General features: G+C 35.0%; 1 protein-coding gene across 4 annotated transcripts; it reads left to right on the top strand.

Annotated features, from left to right (window-relative positions):
• Positions 1–2,340: 2,340 nt before the first annotated feature.
• Positions 2,341–4,104, top strand: LOC110811597 (E3 ubiquitin-protein ligase AIRP2-like). Of its 4 annotated transcripts, XM_022038138.2 has the most exons (6): positions 2,341–2,467; positions 2,631–2,740; positions 2,896–3,058; positions 3,187–3,253; positions 3,350–3,539; positions 3,624–4,104. In XM_022038138.2, exons 2-6 carry the CDS (start codon positions 2,658–2,660, stop codon positions 3,829–3,831), a joined length of 711 nt encoding a protein of 236 aa, XP_021893830.2. In that variant the 5' UTR covers positions 2,341–2,467; positions 2,631–2,657; the 3' UTR covers positions 3,832–4,104. The 4 variants fall into 4 exon arrangements, with proteins under 4 accessions (XP_021893830.2, XP_088062350.1, XP_088062349.1 ...); XM_088206224.1 differs by lacking the exon at positions 2,631–2,740 and having other exon boundaries at positions 2,359–2,467; XM_088206223.1 differs by having other exon boundaries at positions 2,359–2,740; positions 3,383–3,539.
• Positions 4,105–14,842: the final 10,738 nt, after the last annotated feature.

Raw genomic sequence — 14,842 nt, 5'->3', positions numbered from 1 at the left:
TCAACGACGAAAGCACTTTGTTGGGCCGACACTGATATTGAGAGAAACGAAAGTTAGGAGAGCGAATAAGATTAAATACCCCGTAGTCCCGTCTTGAAGAGTACATTCACAAGAATGAAACTTGTATTGTGAAATTATACACTTAATTTTTGTTTTTTAATTTCATATGTCTTTATGCATGAAAATATATAACAGTTGAATTTTTATAGAATAATCATAATACAAACAAAATAATTTTCATTTTATTGTTATTTTTATAATTATTATTTTTATTATTATTCTTAATTTATATGGTTTTATCAATAAAATATATATTTAGAAAATAAAATAAAGAAATGATTTTATGCACCAAACATAATCTAAATTTTTTTGATATTGTGATAATCTTCACTATCATTATATTCATTATTAACTAATTCATATGTTCTTGAAACTAATACGTTATAAATATAAAGTAGAAAAAAATTAATAAACCAAATGGAACCTTAAAAACTCAACCCAAGGATTTCCTTCTTACTAAAGAAAAAACAACATTAGTTGGTCTCTCCTTATGTCAAATTGTAGTTAAAGTGTAGTGAGCAAAAATGTATCGGTGGTACATATGGAAAGCAGTATATATGAATACTAAGGATAAATTGCTATTGCCTCTCATTTCTATACCACCCATTTAATAAAAGAATCACCATTTTGGAGACTTATAGATAACTCTTTTAACAAAAGCTATTCACATTGAATTTATATATCTTTTCTTTTATAGGATGAAAGAGAAACACAAAAGCTAGAATAAAGAGCATAAATAGTAGCTCTTACAACATCAATGTTGAGCTTACTTGGAACTTTGTCAATGGGTAAATAAGTTTAGACTCCGTCATCTCCCATTTTGCAAGTCAATATGGCAAGAAAATAAAAATCAGAACAATTAAGAGATTTGTAAATGTAATTAAGTGTATAAGCTTGTAGGAACAAAATTTATTTCATTTTATAACACATTTTATATTGTTTAGTTTAATTTATTTTTGTTAATTAACATAAAAGTAACATTATATTTCAGACTCTGTTGTTCTTATCACACCAAATACTACCTTATACTCTAGTTTTTGTAACAAAACAAGTTAAACAATTGCCAGAATGGCTTATTAGATACCTTTTTTTTTTTTTTGCAATATGTGTATAAAAGAAATGTGTTTTGGATTACATTTGATACCTGAGCATGGTAAATAACGTGGATAATATTCTTAATATATCATATGTTCTAAAATGATCGAATAATAAAATGAGTTTTATAACACAAATATTATATACTTATTTTCTTTAACTCATGTTAATAACTGATACTCATTGTGGTTGTAACAACGACGACAATTATAATAATAATAGTGGTAACGATAGAAACAAAAATAACAACAATAATAGTGGAATAAGATGATGGTAATAACAATGGTAGTAATGATAATAATTTTACAGAGTAAGTGATAATACCAGTGAGTGAGAATAAGTACACGTGAACTTAAGAAAAACATAAACTCATATGTATTATATGCTCGAAACTAGATAGACAATATTTTACTCTATCATTTAATCTAAATCTTCTCTACACTCATTTCAAATTTATTAATTTTTTTTTTATTTTAATTAATTATAAATATTTACTTATTTTGTTTAAAATAAGATGACATAAATTAGCGGTTTCACTTGTATCCATGCCCATATCCATCCATGACTGTGAAAAGACCAGTCAAGATTATACAGAAGCCCACTAGGTAGTTACCCCTCCCAGTCCTTCTATTAAGCTGTAACCAAGCATGTATGGTCAATTTTGCTTTGGCTGTGCTATTTATTTTTGCCTATTCATTATCTCCTTTTTTTTTTGGGCATCCATCATCATAAATTTGTTCTCATGTATTGATCATCACAATGATAAAGCAAGGAATGATAGAATCCTTTGCAACAGTTTTCTTTCTTTAAAGGCTCCATTATTATTAAGAAAATAAATCTACATGTAAGGCTAAGTAATCCAAATATAAAGTTATCTAGTATAATCCTTATTTTGTATGAAAATTTATAAACTCAGTTTGCCCTTTAAGATGTAATAAACTACCCAACAGAAAATTAATCATCATAAAATAATGACAGTAGAAAGATTCAAAATAAAAGGTGCAAATTAAGTTTACTAGGCTACGTTCCCATTTCTAATGTCTTATAACTGGGTGAATTTTTAAAAAAATATATAATAAAATTTATTATCCTTAAAAGTATTAATTGCTTAGCATGGATTGGTGGATTAAATAGTTTTACCCTTTTAAAAGGATAAGTTGATTGAAACATAAATATGGTGTAAAAGTAATATTAAAGAAGAAAAAATAGTTTGTTAGAATTGGTAATTGTCAAAACATAGGGAAGATGAAATCAGCGCAGAAGGAGAGAGAAGTAATGAAGGCAAGTTAAAGAAATTCCCTAAGAAGAGAAGGTATCCCTTTCTTTTTTCTTCAACTATGAAAGGTTTCGACACTAAGCAAACTAGCTCTCCTTCATCTTCTATTTCTATTACCATAATTCCTTCAGCCAAACAAATCCAAAAGCCAATCACTCTTTCCTGTATTTTTCCTTTTTCGCCTTTTTTTTTATAGCAGAACCAAATTCCAAAAGGGTCATAAGAAATGTGGCAAAAGCACTCCAATAAATCTTTATACAAAGAATCCCTCAAAGCCCTTGAAGCTGATATCCAACATGCCAATACCCTGTATGTTATTCTTTTCTAGTCATCAATGTTCCAGTTTCATGCATTATTTTGAATATCAGATGGAAATTTGGAGATGGGTTTGATCCAAAATGCTTGTGTTGCGGATGTTTGGGTGTGTAAATTGCATTTAAGTTGGTTAGGGTTTGGTTTTGCAGGGCGGCTGCTCTTCCAAAAGATTCCGGCGGGCATGGTGTTAAGATGAAATTAGGGTACAGCCCTTTTGCCCCTGTTATCCTGTTTTTGATAGAATGGATGGATTATAGTTGTAGGGATGTCTTACCCAGTTATTTAGGACTCCTCCATGTACTTATATATAAGGTGAGTTGCTATATATCCCAGTCTTTCCTTATTTTTTCTGTGTCGTTTACAAAAGGATAAAAAACGAGCAATTTGAACTTCTATTTTAGAAATTGTTTATATGGGTTATTTTTCATATACTTGTTTAGGTATATGTTGATGGGATGCCAACATTGTCATTCAAAGAAAGAAAAGTTACTCTGAGGGAGTTCTATGGTTTGTATGTTTGTTCTCTTATGCTTATATTTTGTTTGAGAAATATCCATTTCCTATGACTGTGGTCAACTCTAGTTTTACAAACTATACTTACAGCTGTTACATACCCTTCCCTCAAACAACTTGAAGGTGAGTTGGATGAGAGCAATAATAACAATGCAAGTTCACAACTTGTAAATAACAAAATAGATGAAGTTGATGAATGTGGAATATGCATGGAGAATTGTACAAAGATGGTGCTGCCCAACTGTGGACACTCCTTATGCATCACTTGCTTCCAAGACTGGTATAAGACTCCCACTCCCCTCCCCTCTTTCCATTTTCAGTTACACGTTGCTTATTCTAATCAGAGTTCGATTTTAAACTGCAGGTATCTTCGATCTCAATCCTGTCCTTTTTGTCGAGGCAGCCTAAATTCAGTTGGCACTAAAGATTTGTGGGTTCTTACTAGTAACAGTGATATAATTGATACAACTACTGTCGCAAAACACAATCTAAGGCGATTCTATCTTTACGTCGATAGTCTGCCTATGTTGATGCCTGAGATGCATTCCTTCCTTCATGATTATATGATCTAGTAACCTTTGGTTATAGCTGTATGTAGTTGAATGGAATCTGGATGGTGGGCAATTGGGTTCATCAAAATATTCAGTATGTTCCTGTAAATATGTAAAGTGTATATTAGAAAAGCTGAAGTATATTTAGTGTTGCAGGAACTCGGCTTTTTGATACCCGAGTGCTAATGTCGACAACATTGTACAGTATGTAGATTCAGGTTCTGCTTATTATGTATAAGCATAAGTTCTATCATGATTTCAAATTTTATCTTTTTGGAGATTGGCAACAGAAAAGATCAACTTGTTCTAACAGGAGATTCGTCTTACTTACAAATGCTTTGTTCAGTAATTCTTGATTGTTTGGTGAACTAAATCAAACAGAAGTTAATCTGGAGCTAAGTGAATTGAATGGTTTTTGTCTTTTGGCCATTTTTGTTACTGCAAGCAAAAGATTTTGTTTGCTTTATTTTGGATTACCATGTACCTTAAATGTCTGTCAAGGAAGAAGCCATTCCCCAAAATCTGCAATAGCTTTATGGGTCTTCAAGTTATCTTTTATACACAAAATTATTGAAACAAATCAACTTACAACATGATTTAAAGTCTATTTAAAATCATCTTTAAGAATAAATTAAGCATTAAGTATTCTTGATTAACTTGAAAGTATTTTGAAGATGTTACTTTCGAACGAATCTTGATTTATATATGTAGCAAAAATTTAAAATTTCTAATTAGAAGATGACAAGTTTTACTTACAATGATAAAAATTGAATTTACATGAAATTTCGTGAATAATTAAATAATACATTGTGAGTTTTGTTAAATTAATAATAAGATTATATGTGAAATAAATTTAAAAACAATGTGGAATTTGTTTGCATGTTAAAATTTAATTTAACTGGGATATTTTTAAATTATATTAGGGTGACCAAATTTCATATGAACTTAACTTAATTTTTTTTGTAAATTTAGAAATATTTTACCAAAATTTTGAATTTATTTAAAAGAAAATTATTAAATTTATGAATTTGGGCCTTCGGTTTTATGAATCTGTGGGTCGAGTCTGGAAATTTTGGTGTCACCCCGAAGCCCAATCAGTGGCTGGCTATTTATCTGTTTTTTCTTTTATTATTTAAACATTTTATTAAAAAATATAAGGTTAATTTCAAAATTTTAAATATTTTAGAAAATTAATTTTAATTTTTTTAATCATAATTTGGCTTTATAATTAAGGAATATGATCGATTTAAATATTTTAATACAATGTTTTCTATTGTTGCACATTTAATTTGAAATACAAATATTCGTTTAAGGAAGCTTGGAGGTACTTCAACTTTATAGTTTTAGGAAAGAAGTTCATATCAATGTACATACATGTATACATACACATATATATAAAGTATAACCGGAAATATCACATGATATTAAAATTGCCTACAATTACAATAAAATAAAATCATAAAAAAATAATATAAAATTTAATATCATTCGATATTGTGTTTATATCAACGAAAAAACCGATAAAAAAACTTTTTATTATAACAATTTAATAGTATATTATTGATACCTTATGTAAAGAAATTACATAGAGTTTTTCTCATACGAAACTTTCATAATATATATCAAATATTTTTTATGTAATATCCGGATTCAAAATTTAGTTCGGGATTAATTTTACAATTTTAAAAAAATATATAAAAATATAATTTTTAGAATTAATAAATTTTTATTTAATGTAAATTAGGAAAAAAAATAGGTTAATGATGAAATTAAAAATAATTTTGAGAAAAAAAGATGAAAATTTAGGTTCGGAGAATATTTTTGAAAGAAAAATCGAAAACTGAGTGTTAAAACACAATTAAAAAAAAATTATACCACGTAGGATTGCCAGCAAGCAGTCCCGACGAACCAGAGCGTCGCGTGGCAAGACACACTGACTCGGTGCCACGCAGGTAATTTGTGTGCAGTGATCGGATAGCCCGGATGCGTTTCCGTGCGCATGGACGATCCAGATCCATTCCCTCCTCATGTGCAATTGGACGGTCGCGATTAAATGCGATGAACGGTTCAGATTTGTTTCTTTTTTAAATGCGATCGGATGGTCGAGATCAAATCGCGATGAACAGTTCATATTTATTTTCTCTTTAAACGCGATTGGACGATCGAGATCAAATGCAATAAATGACACAGATTTAAGCAAGACGGGTATAAATATCTCGCATCACACCGAACCCGAAGCCTTAGCTGCCAGCCTCCCATCGGAGAAGAAGAACCAGTCACCGGAGAAGGGAGCCGATCGCTGCCCGCCACCGCGCCGGAGCCACCTCCAACCGCCAAAAAAGGTAAAAACTCTCATATCCGCTTAGAATTTAATTCTGAGCACCCCCATGTTCAAATCGGAGCAAAAAGAACGGTGGATGAGCCAAAACCTGCGGGCAAAGTCTGGCATTGCCACTGCTGGCAAAACTCAAAACTACCTCCGATGAGCCCCTTCCCATTTTGTGCGATTTTTTCACCATTTTGTTCACTGTTCTATTTTCTACAGGTTGATCGAAGAAAAACGTCCAACGCAAAGCTTAGCCAGCGGAGCTACCGCACTAGAAAATTCTGCCGCCGGTAGGTTTTTCTTTTTTGACTTTTTTCGGCCAACCGAGACCCTCTAACGTAATTTTTCATATGGATGGGTATAAAACTAACTGAAACTAGCCAAATCTGGCCGAAAACTGCCAGGCCGAGGCAAACCGCTACTGCGGACGGCGATGCTGTCGCTAGAGCACGACGATGTCACCGTGCCGGAATTTTAAAATTTACTGAAAAAGATTTTTAACACTGATTTTGAATTTTTTGGGGGTATTTTTAGATATGTGAAGCGTGTTTTAATCTAAACAGAAAAATTCAGGAAACTCGAGAACTGTTAGTAGGCGCAGTAGAAAGTTTAGTATTTCGGACACCGATTCGAGTAAGAATCCATCACCTTATTCCCTGTTATAAAATTGAAGTTTAATTATCAATAATACAGTATTTTTCGTAATTTAAAAAATTTTAAAAATTAATTAGAGGTTACTAATAGAGGCAGAATAAGTTATTTATTATTGTTTGTCCCGTTTAATCGATCTTTTGATTTTACATCTTTATATGCATGATAATATACTGAAATTGGTAAAATAATTGAGTTGTATTTCTTTGATGCATGTATTATTTGTCTTACATGATTTACGATTGATTGTGAAACTGAAAATCAAATGTAAACGAAAAATTGATTGGTTAAATGAATGAATAAATGGTAGCCTTACTAGATATTCTGAGAGATGGTGGATAGACTAGGTACATAGGGAACTCTACCGTGAAGATCGCCTCATACCGAACGAGATATTGAAAATTAGTATTTTTAGCACTCATACCGGACGGGGTATGTGGACAGCTCATTTTACCCTTATATTGAATGATGTATTGAGGAATAATATTCTTGACACTCATGCTAAACGGAGTATAGGGACGACTGGTTAGTTGACAATGTTGAAGAATGCTTCACGCGTAGTGGAAAATTACTATGGGCCCCCAAGGATACCAGTAGACAAATAAAGAGGAAAAATTAATATTTTTGCTCACTTGAATATATGATTAGAATGTTATTTGAGTTATTGTATTTATAGATCGATTTTGAAAATATCGCAAATGGAAAATATATGTAATAAATGATTTTCTTTATGATAAATAAATTTACTTAAATCAAGAGCTCCATTGGTTATTTTTATGATTTTTACTAATTTTCAGTTTCTATATCGGTGAATAATGTGATATTCTTACTAGGTTAGTGTATCTCACCATTTCATTAAGTATTTCAGATCAAGAGGAATAAGATCCAAATCTCAATTAATAAGAGGGTTGTGAATAGTTCACCACCCAGACTCCCTTCAAAAGCTAGTGAAGGTCGTTTTAGAATGCTCAATACATTGCATTTTATTTATTTCCTTAATTTTGTTTATTCTTTTAGAAGGGTCGTTCCCATATCCTTATTGGGCATTCTAAATTATTATGTGAGAAATGTAAACCCTAAACTCTATTGTTTCGCTTATGTATTTAATTCATGACTTTCTTTTTTTAAGTTTTGAGACTTTACAGTTGGTATCAAAGTCGCGTTCCTTAGAACCATTCCTTATCCAAAGACTTAAAAACACTAAATATGAATTGTCACCTAACCCTTCATTTTGAAAAATAAGTACAAAGATATGAGGAGATGAGGTCCCTTGCTGAACAGGGCAGCTCGAAATAAGTCACTTCGAGAGGATGTCAATTGGCTTTTTGAAATTTTAGAGAGACTCATCTCTTCCCAATAGGCTAAGGAAGAGAGGAGGGAACTGTCTGACCCTCTACTACTTCCACAATATGAGCCACCCCTACAACGAGAGGATCTAAGGCACCTCGATGCAACCCTGCTCCTCCATCGTATCATCCGATACAGTCACAATATAATTTGAAGCCCCCGTTGTATCATCTGACATCGTTACAAGGCCATCCGGTCCCTCCCCAGCAACACTTGGCCCCTCTTCTACGGTAGTCAGTTTCACTTATGATGGATCTGATAGAGATTGACACAGGAGACTCTGATGTATTTCTAAAAATGAACTGGTTAGCGGTGTATCACGTTACCGTGGATTATTTTCACGAGAAAAATTGTATTTAAGCCTCCTAACGAAGAGTCATTTATAAGTTAATAAAATTTTTGAATATTATTCTCTCATAGCAATTTTGTTATTATATAGCGGTTTATCTTGGTTGTTTTCTTTAACTAGGTAAGGCTAAGAAAAAAATTTACATTCAAGAGATCCTAATAGTCCGAGACTTTTCGAATGTGTTTCCTGATGAACTTTCCAGACTATCAGTGGATAGGGAAGTTGAGTTCACCATAGACCTTCAACCTGACGCGCAGCCTATCTTAGTTTTTCCTTATCGCATGAGTTGTGTGGAGATGAAAGAGCTAAGGAAACATATCAATGAATTACAGGATAATAGGTTCATCCGACATAGTGTGTCCTCTTGGGGTACTGGAATCACATTTATAAGGAAGGGGGATGAGACATTAAGGTTATATATTAACTACAGGGGATTGAACAGAGTCACAATCAAGAATAAGTACCCCTTCCCCAGGATCGATGACCTTTTTGATTAGCTGCAGGGTGTCTAGGTCTTCTCCAAAATTGACTTGCGTTTAGGTTACCATCAGATAAAGATCAAAGCAGAAGACATTCCCAAAACAACCTTTCGAACCATGTACGGATACTATGAGTTCCTAGTCATACCATTCGAATTAACCAACGTACCAGCTATTTTTATGGATTTGATGAACAAGATTTTCAAACAATTTTTAGATCAGTTCGTCATTATATTTATCGATGATATTCTAATTTATTCAAAAAGCAGAGGGAAACACGCTCACAATCTGATTAAGGTTTTATAGATTCTCAGAGAAAATAAGTTATATGCAAAGTTGAGTAATTGTAGGTTCTTTCTCGAGTAGACTACCTTCTTAGGACATATCATATCAAGAGATGGAGTGTCATTGAACCCTGAAAAAATTGAGGCAGTACTTGGTTGAGAGAAATTGACATTGGTCAATGAGATTCGTAACTTTCTAGGGATGACAGGTTATTACCGCAGATTTGTGGAAGGATTTTCTAGCCTAGCTACTCATTCGAATCGGTTCACAAAGAAGAACGTCAAGTTTGAGTGGAACAAAGACTGTAAAATGAGCTTTTTCAGAATTAAAAAAGCGGTTGACTACTGCACATGTGTTAGCCTTGGCGAGCGGGATATGAGGATATACAGTTTATAGTTATGCCTCATGCTTGGGGTTGGATTGTATTTTGATGCAGTATGGAAAGGTCATAGCCTATAGGTCCAGAAAGTTGAAGAGTCATGAGAAAAACTACCCCATCCATGACTTAGAACTTGCCGCGATTATTCATACCTTGAATTCTTGGTGCCATTATTTATATAGGGAGACTTTTCATATCTATACCGACCATAAGAGCTTGAAACATATATTCACTCAAAAGGATCTCAACATGTGTCAGAGACGATGGATATAACTCCTCAAGGATTACGATTACAACATCTTGTATCACCCTAGCAAGGACAATGTGGTAGTTGATGCACTCAACAGAAAAAGTGTAGGTATATTAGCTCACTTAATAGTTTCAGAATACAGGGTAATGGGGGCCACCCAACAGGTACGACTACAGGACCTGAAGAGAGTTACATGTTTGACCCACCTAATTGTTCACTCTGAGTTGATCCAGAGAATAAAGGAAGCTCAATCCACTGAGTCCACCCTAGGAGCCATCAAGAAAGATATAGAACAGGGAGTAAATTCAAAATTTCAAGTTTCTGCCAATGAGTTGCTTAAATTTCAAGACATGGTCTGTGTTCTATGTGACAGTGAGCTAAAAAAGAACATCATAATAGAGGCTCATAACTCAAAGTTTGTCATGTATCCTAGAAGCACTAAGATGTATTAAAGTACGTGACCCCAATTTTGGTGAAACAAGATGAAAAGAAAGGTGGCTAACTTCATTTTTAAGTGTTTGGTGTGTCAGCAAGTCAAGGCAGAACATCAATGCCCAGACGAGCTACTTTAACCATTACCGATTCCGGAGTGGAAGTAGGAACACATCACAATAGATTTCGTAACAGGATTGCTTAGGGCCCGCTCGGGATATGATTCCATTTGGGTAATTGTTGACCGACTCACTAAGTCTTTCCACTTCTTGGCCATCAAGATAAACGACCCCTTGAACAAGCTAGCAATAATGTATATCCAGGAGATAGTCAGGTTACATGGAGTGCCAGTACAACAGTATCCAACAGGGATCCCAAGTTCACTTCTCAATTCTAGTCTAGTTTTCAGCAAGTCATGAGAACGAAACTGTCTCTTAATACTTACTGCTTCCACCTTCAAACTAATGGACAATCAGAAAAGACAATCCGCACACTACAGGATATGCTTCGAACTTGTGTTCTTGATTTCGGGGGCCATCAGGATGATCATTTATCCTTAATAGAGTTCGCCTACAATAATTGCTACCAAGCAAGTATTGACATGGGTTCGTATGAGACGTTATATGACTGTCCATGTAGATCACTAATCTATTGGGAGGAAGTGGCTGATAGAAAATTGATCGGCCAAGATCTTGTGGAGGAGACTACAGCCAAAATAGTTAAGATCAGGAAGAATATCCAGACAGCTCAAAGTAAATAGAAGAGTTATGCGAACACTCGAAGGAAGAATTTGAAATTTAAGAAAGGTGATCGAGTGTTCTTTAAGGTCACTCATTTTAAGGGAATTAGTAGGTTTGACAAGAGGAGAAAATTAAATCCCTGGTTTATTGGGCAATTTAAAATCTTAAATAGAATTAGCACCGACGTCTACAGACTGACACTACCTCCAGAACTATCCAGGGTCTGTAATGTGTTTCATGTGTCCATGCTACGCAAGTACAACTCGGATCTCTCTTACATCTTGGCCCACGAGCCCCTTTCATTTTAGGAAGATCTGTCCTATGAGGAGTTATTTGTAGGTATTGTGGACCGAAAGAATAGAGTACTTCGCAATTGAAAATTTTCTTTTATTAAGGTCATACGGCAGAATCACATATAGAGAGAGGTCACATGGGAGCTATGATCAGACTTTAGAGCCCAGTATCCCCAACTGTTTGATTGAATGAGAGGAAAACAAATTTGATGGACTAATTTTTTTTTTAAGGGGGAGAGTTGTAATACTCGAGCCTAGAATTTGGACATGATTAATTTTAAAATTTTTAAAAATGTATAAAAATATAATTTTAGAATTAATAAATTTTTATTTAATGTAAAATTAGGAAAAAAATAGGTTGAGAATGAAATTGAAAATAATTTTGGAAAAAAAGGGTAAAAATTTGGGTTTAGAGGGTATTTTTGAAAGAAAAATAAGAATTGGGGGTCAAAATACAATTAAAAAAAATTGCGCTACTTAGGACCGCCAAGTCAACAACTGTGATAATCGGAGCGCGCCGCATGGCAAGGCGCGCTGACTCGGTGCCATGTAGGAGGCCACACTGGCAATTCGCGTGCCCGCGATCGGACGATTCGGATGCATTCCCGCTCGCGTGGACGGTTCGGATCGATTCCCTTCTTAGGCGCGATCGAACAGTCATAATTAAACGCAATGAACGGTCTAAACTTATTATCTCTTTAAACGCGATTAGACGGTCGAGATGAAAATTGCGATGAACAGTGCAAATTCATTTTTTCTTTAAACGCGATCGAACGGTCGAGATCAAATGCGACGAACGGTCAAGATTTAAGTGAGATGAATATAAATATCTCGCATCACATTGAACCCAAACCCTAGCCGCTAGCCCCCTGCCGGAGAAGAAGAACCAATCACCGGAGAAGGGAGCCGACAACTACCTGCTACCGTGTCGGAGCCACCTCCAACCGCCAAATAAGGTAAAAACTCTCATATCTTTTCAGAATTTGATTTCGAGCACCCCATGACCAAATCGGAGCAAAAGAAATGGCGGATGAGCTAGAAACTGCCAGCAAAGCCCGACGGCACCATCGCGGGTAAAACCTAAAACTGCATCCGATGAGCCCCTTCCCGTTTCCTGTTTTATGAAATTTTTTTTATTATTGTATTCACCGTTTTATTTTTTACAGATTGACCGAAGAAAAACACCCAGGTGAGCTAGTGGAACCGTTGCATTGAAAAATTTCGCTAGCTGTAGGTTTTTCGTTTTTGACTTTTTTCAGCCAACCGATGCCTGCTAACATATTTTCTTGTAGGAATGGGTATAAAACCGGTCAAAATCGGCCAAATCTGGCTGAAAACAGTCAGGCTGAGGTAAACTACTAGCACGGGCGGTGGTGCCATCTTCGGAGCATGGTGGTACCACTGTACTGGAATTTTGAAATTTGCCAAAAAAGTTTTTTAACACTAATTTTAGTTTTTTTTGGGATATTTTTAGGTACATGAAGTATGTTTTAATCTCCGCAGAAAAATTCAAGAAACTCGAAGACCTCCAGTAGGCGTAGTAGAAAGTTCAGTGTTTTGGACACTGATTCAGGTAAGAATCCCTCACATTCTTTCATGTTATGGAATTGAAGTTTAATTGTCAATAATACGATCTTTTGTGTAATTTATAAAACTTTGAGAATTAATTATAGATTATTAATGGAGGCAGAATTGGTTATTTATTATTATTTGTCCTGTTTAACTGATTGTTTGATTTTATAGCTTTAAATGTATGATAATATACTGGAATTGGTAAAATGATTCAGTTGTGTTTACTTGATGCATATACTGTTTGTCTTGCGTAATTTACGGTTGATTGTGAAACTGAAAATTAAATGTAAACGAAAAATTGATTAGTTAAATGAATGAATGAATGGTAGCCTTACTGGGTATCCTAAGAGATGGTGGACGGATCGGGTACATAGGAAACCTTACCGTGAACGTCGTCTCATATTGGACGAGGTATCGTGGATTGATATTGTTAGCACTCATACTGGACGAGGTATCGTGGATTGATATTGTTAGCACTCATATTGGACGGGGTATGGGGACGACTCGTTTCACCCTCATACCGGACGAGATATTGAGAGATGATATTCTTGACACTCATAACGAACAGAGTATGGGGACGGCTGGTTAGTTGACAATGTTGAATAATAGTTCACACGTAGTGGGACATTCCTATGGGCCCCTATGGACACCAGTAGGCAAATAAAAAGGAATAGTTACTGTTCTTGCTCACTTGAATATAATATTAGAATGTTATTTGGATTATTATCTCTATAGGTTGATTTTGAAAATCTCGCAAATGGTAAATATATGCAATAAATGGTTTTCTTTATGATAAACGAATTTACTTAAATCAAGAGCTCCATTGGTTGTTTTTATAATTTTTTCTAACCTTCAGTTTCTGTATCGGTGAGTAATGTTGTAACACCCAACATTTAATTTTTTATTTTTATTTTTTTATAAATATAATTATTTATTAATTGAATTGAATTGAATTTATTTTATTTTAATTTAATGAAAAAAATAATAAAAAAGGTAAAAAATTAGTTAAGGATTAAATTGAAAATAATTTTGGGAAAAATGAGTGAAAATTTAGGTTCTTCGGGTATTTTTGAAAGAAAAATCAGAAACCGGAGGTCAAAACATAATTTAAAAAAATTACGTTACGTCAGATGCGCGATCAACAGCCCCGACCAACCAGGACGAGCCAGGTGGCAGAGGCGCTGACGCGGAAGGCCACAGGGGGGGGCGTGAGCCACGTGGGCGATCCACGTGCGCACGATCGAACGGTTGAGACCCATTCTCGCGCGCACGGACAACCCAGATTGAAATCACGCACGGATGGCCCAGATTGAATCGTGCACGGACAGTCCAGATTGAATCGCGCATGGACGGTCTAGATTGAATCGCGATGAACGGTCCAGATTCACTCTCTATTTAATCGTGATCGGATGGTCCAGATCAAAAGTGATGGACAACCCAAATGAAAAGTGGATGAGTGTAAATAACCCCATCCACACCCAAACCTTAACCCTATCTGCCAGAACCCCTCGTCGGAGAAGGCAGCCCAGCCGCCGGGGAGCTGACTGCTGCCACCCGCCGCCGCACCTGAGCAATTTTCGACTGCCAAACGAGGTAAAAATTTTACCATTTATTCATAATTTATTTTTAAACACACCTATGATCAAATCAGAGTAAAAGGACCAGCCGATTGGCCGAAAAACTCTGGTAAAGTTCGACAGCAGCGCCGCGAGGTATTTCAGAAAATGCCTCTGATGAGGCCATTCTCAATTCCCGATCGATGTAATTTTTCCACCGTTTTCTTCTCTACAGGTTAATTAGAACAAAACACCCAACTGCAAAGTGAGCCGGAGGAGCCGCCGCACCGGAGAGCCGCCGCCAGTGAATTTCAGTTTTCTACATTTTTTCGGCCAACCGATGGCCCTAAGTGTGTTTTCTCGCAGGAACTGA

This window comes from Carica papaya, chromosome 6 (assembly GCF_054855325.1).
Source record: "Carica papaya isolate Zhongbai chromosome 6, ASM5485532v1, whole genome shotgun sequence".
Lineage (NCBI taxonomy): Eukaryota > Viridiplantae > Streptophyta > Magnoliopsida > Brassicales > Caricaceae > Carica > Carica papaya.
The sequence above is the reverse complement of the archived record's forward strand: the minus strand, read 5'-3'. Positions and strand labels throughout refer to the sequence as shown.

What these genes read in the sequence shown, in the direction of transcription:
- LOC110811597 (XM_022038138.2), top strand. Translation starts at nt 2,658, where the DNA reads ATGTGGCAAAAGCACTCCAATAAATCTTTATACAAAGAATCCCTCAAA. An exon ending in TCCATGTACTTATATATAAG is followed by an intron (nt 3,059 to 3,186) that starts GTGAGTTGCTAT and finishes ATACTTGTTTAG; the next exon opens with GTATATGTTGATGGGATGCC. An exon ending in TACTCTGAGGGAGTTCTATG is followed by an intron (nt 3,254 to 3,349) that starts GTTTGTATGTTT and finishes CTATACTTACAG; the next exon opens with CTGTTACATACCCTTCCCTC.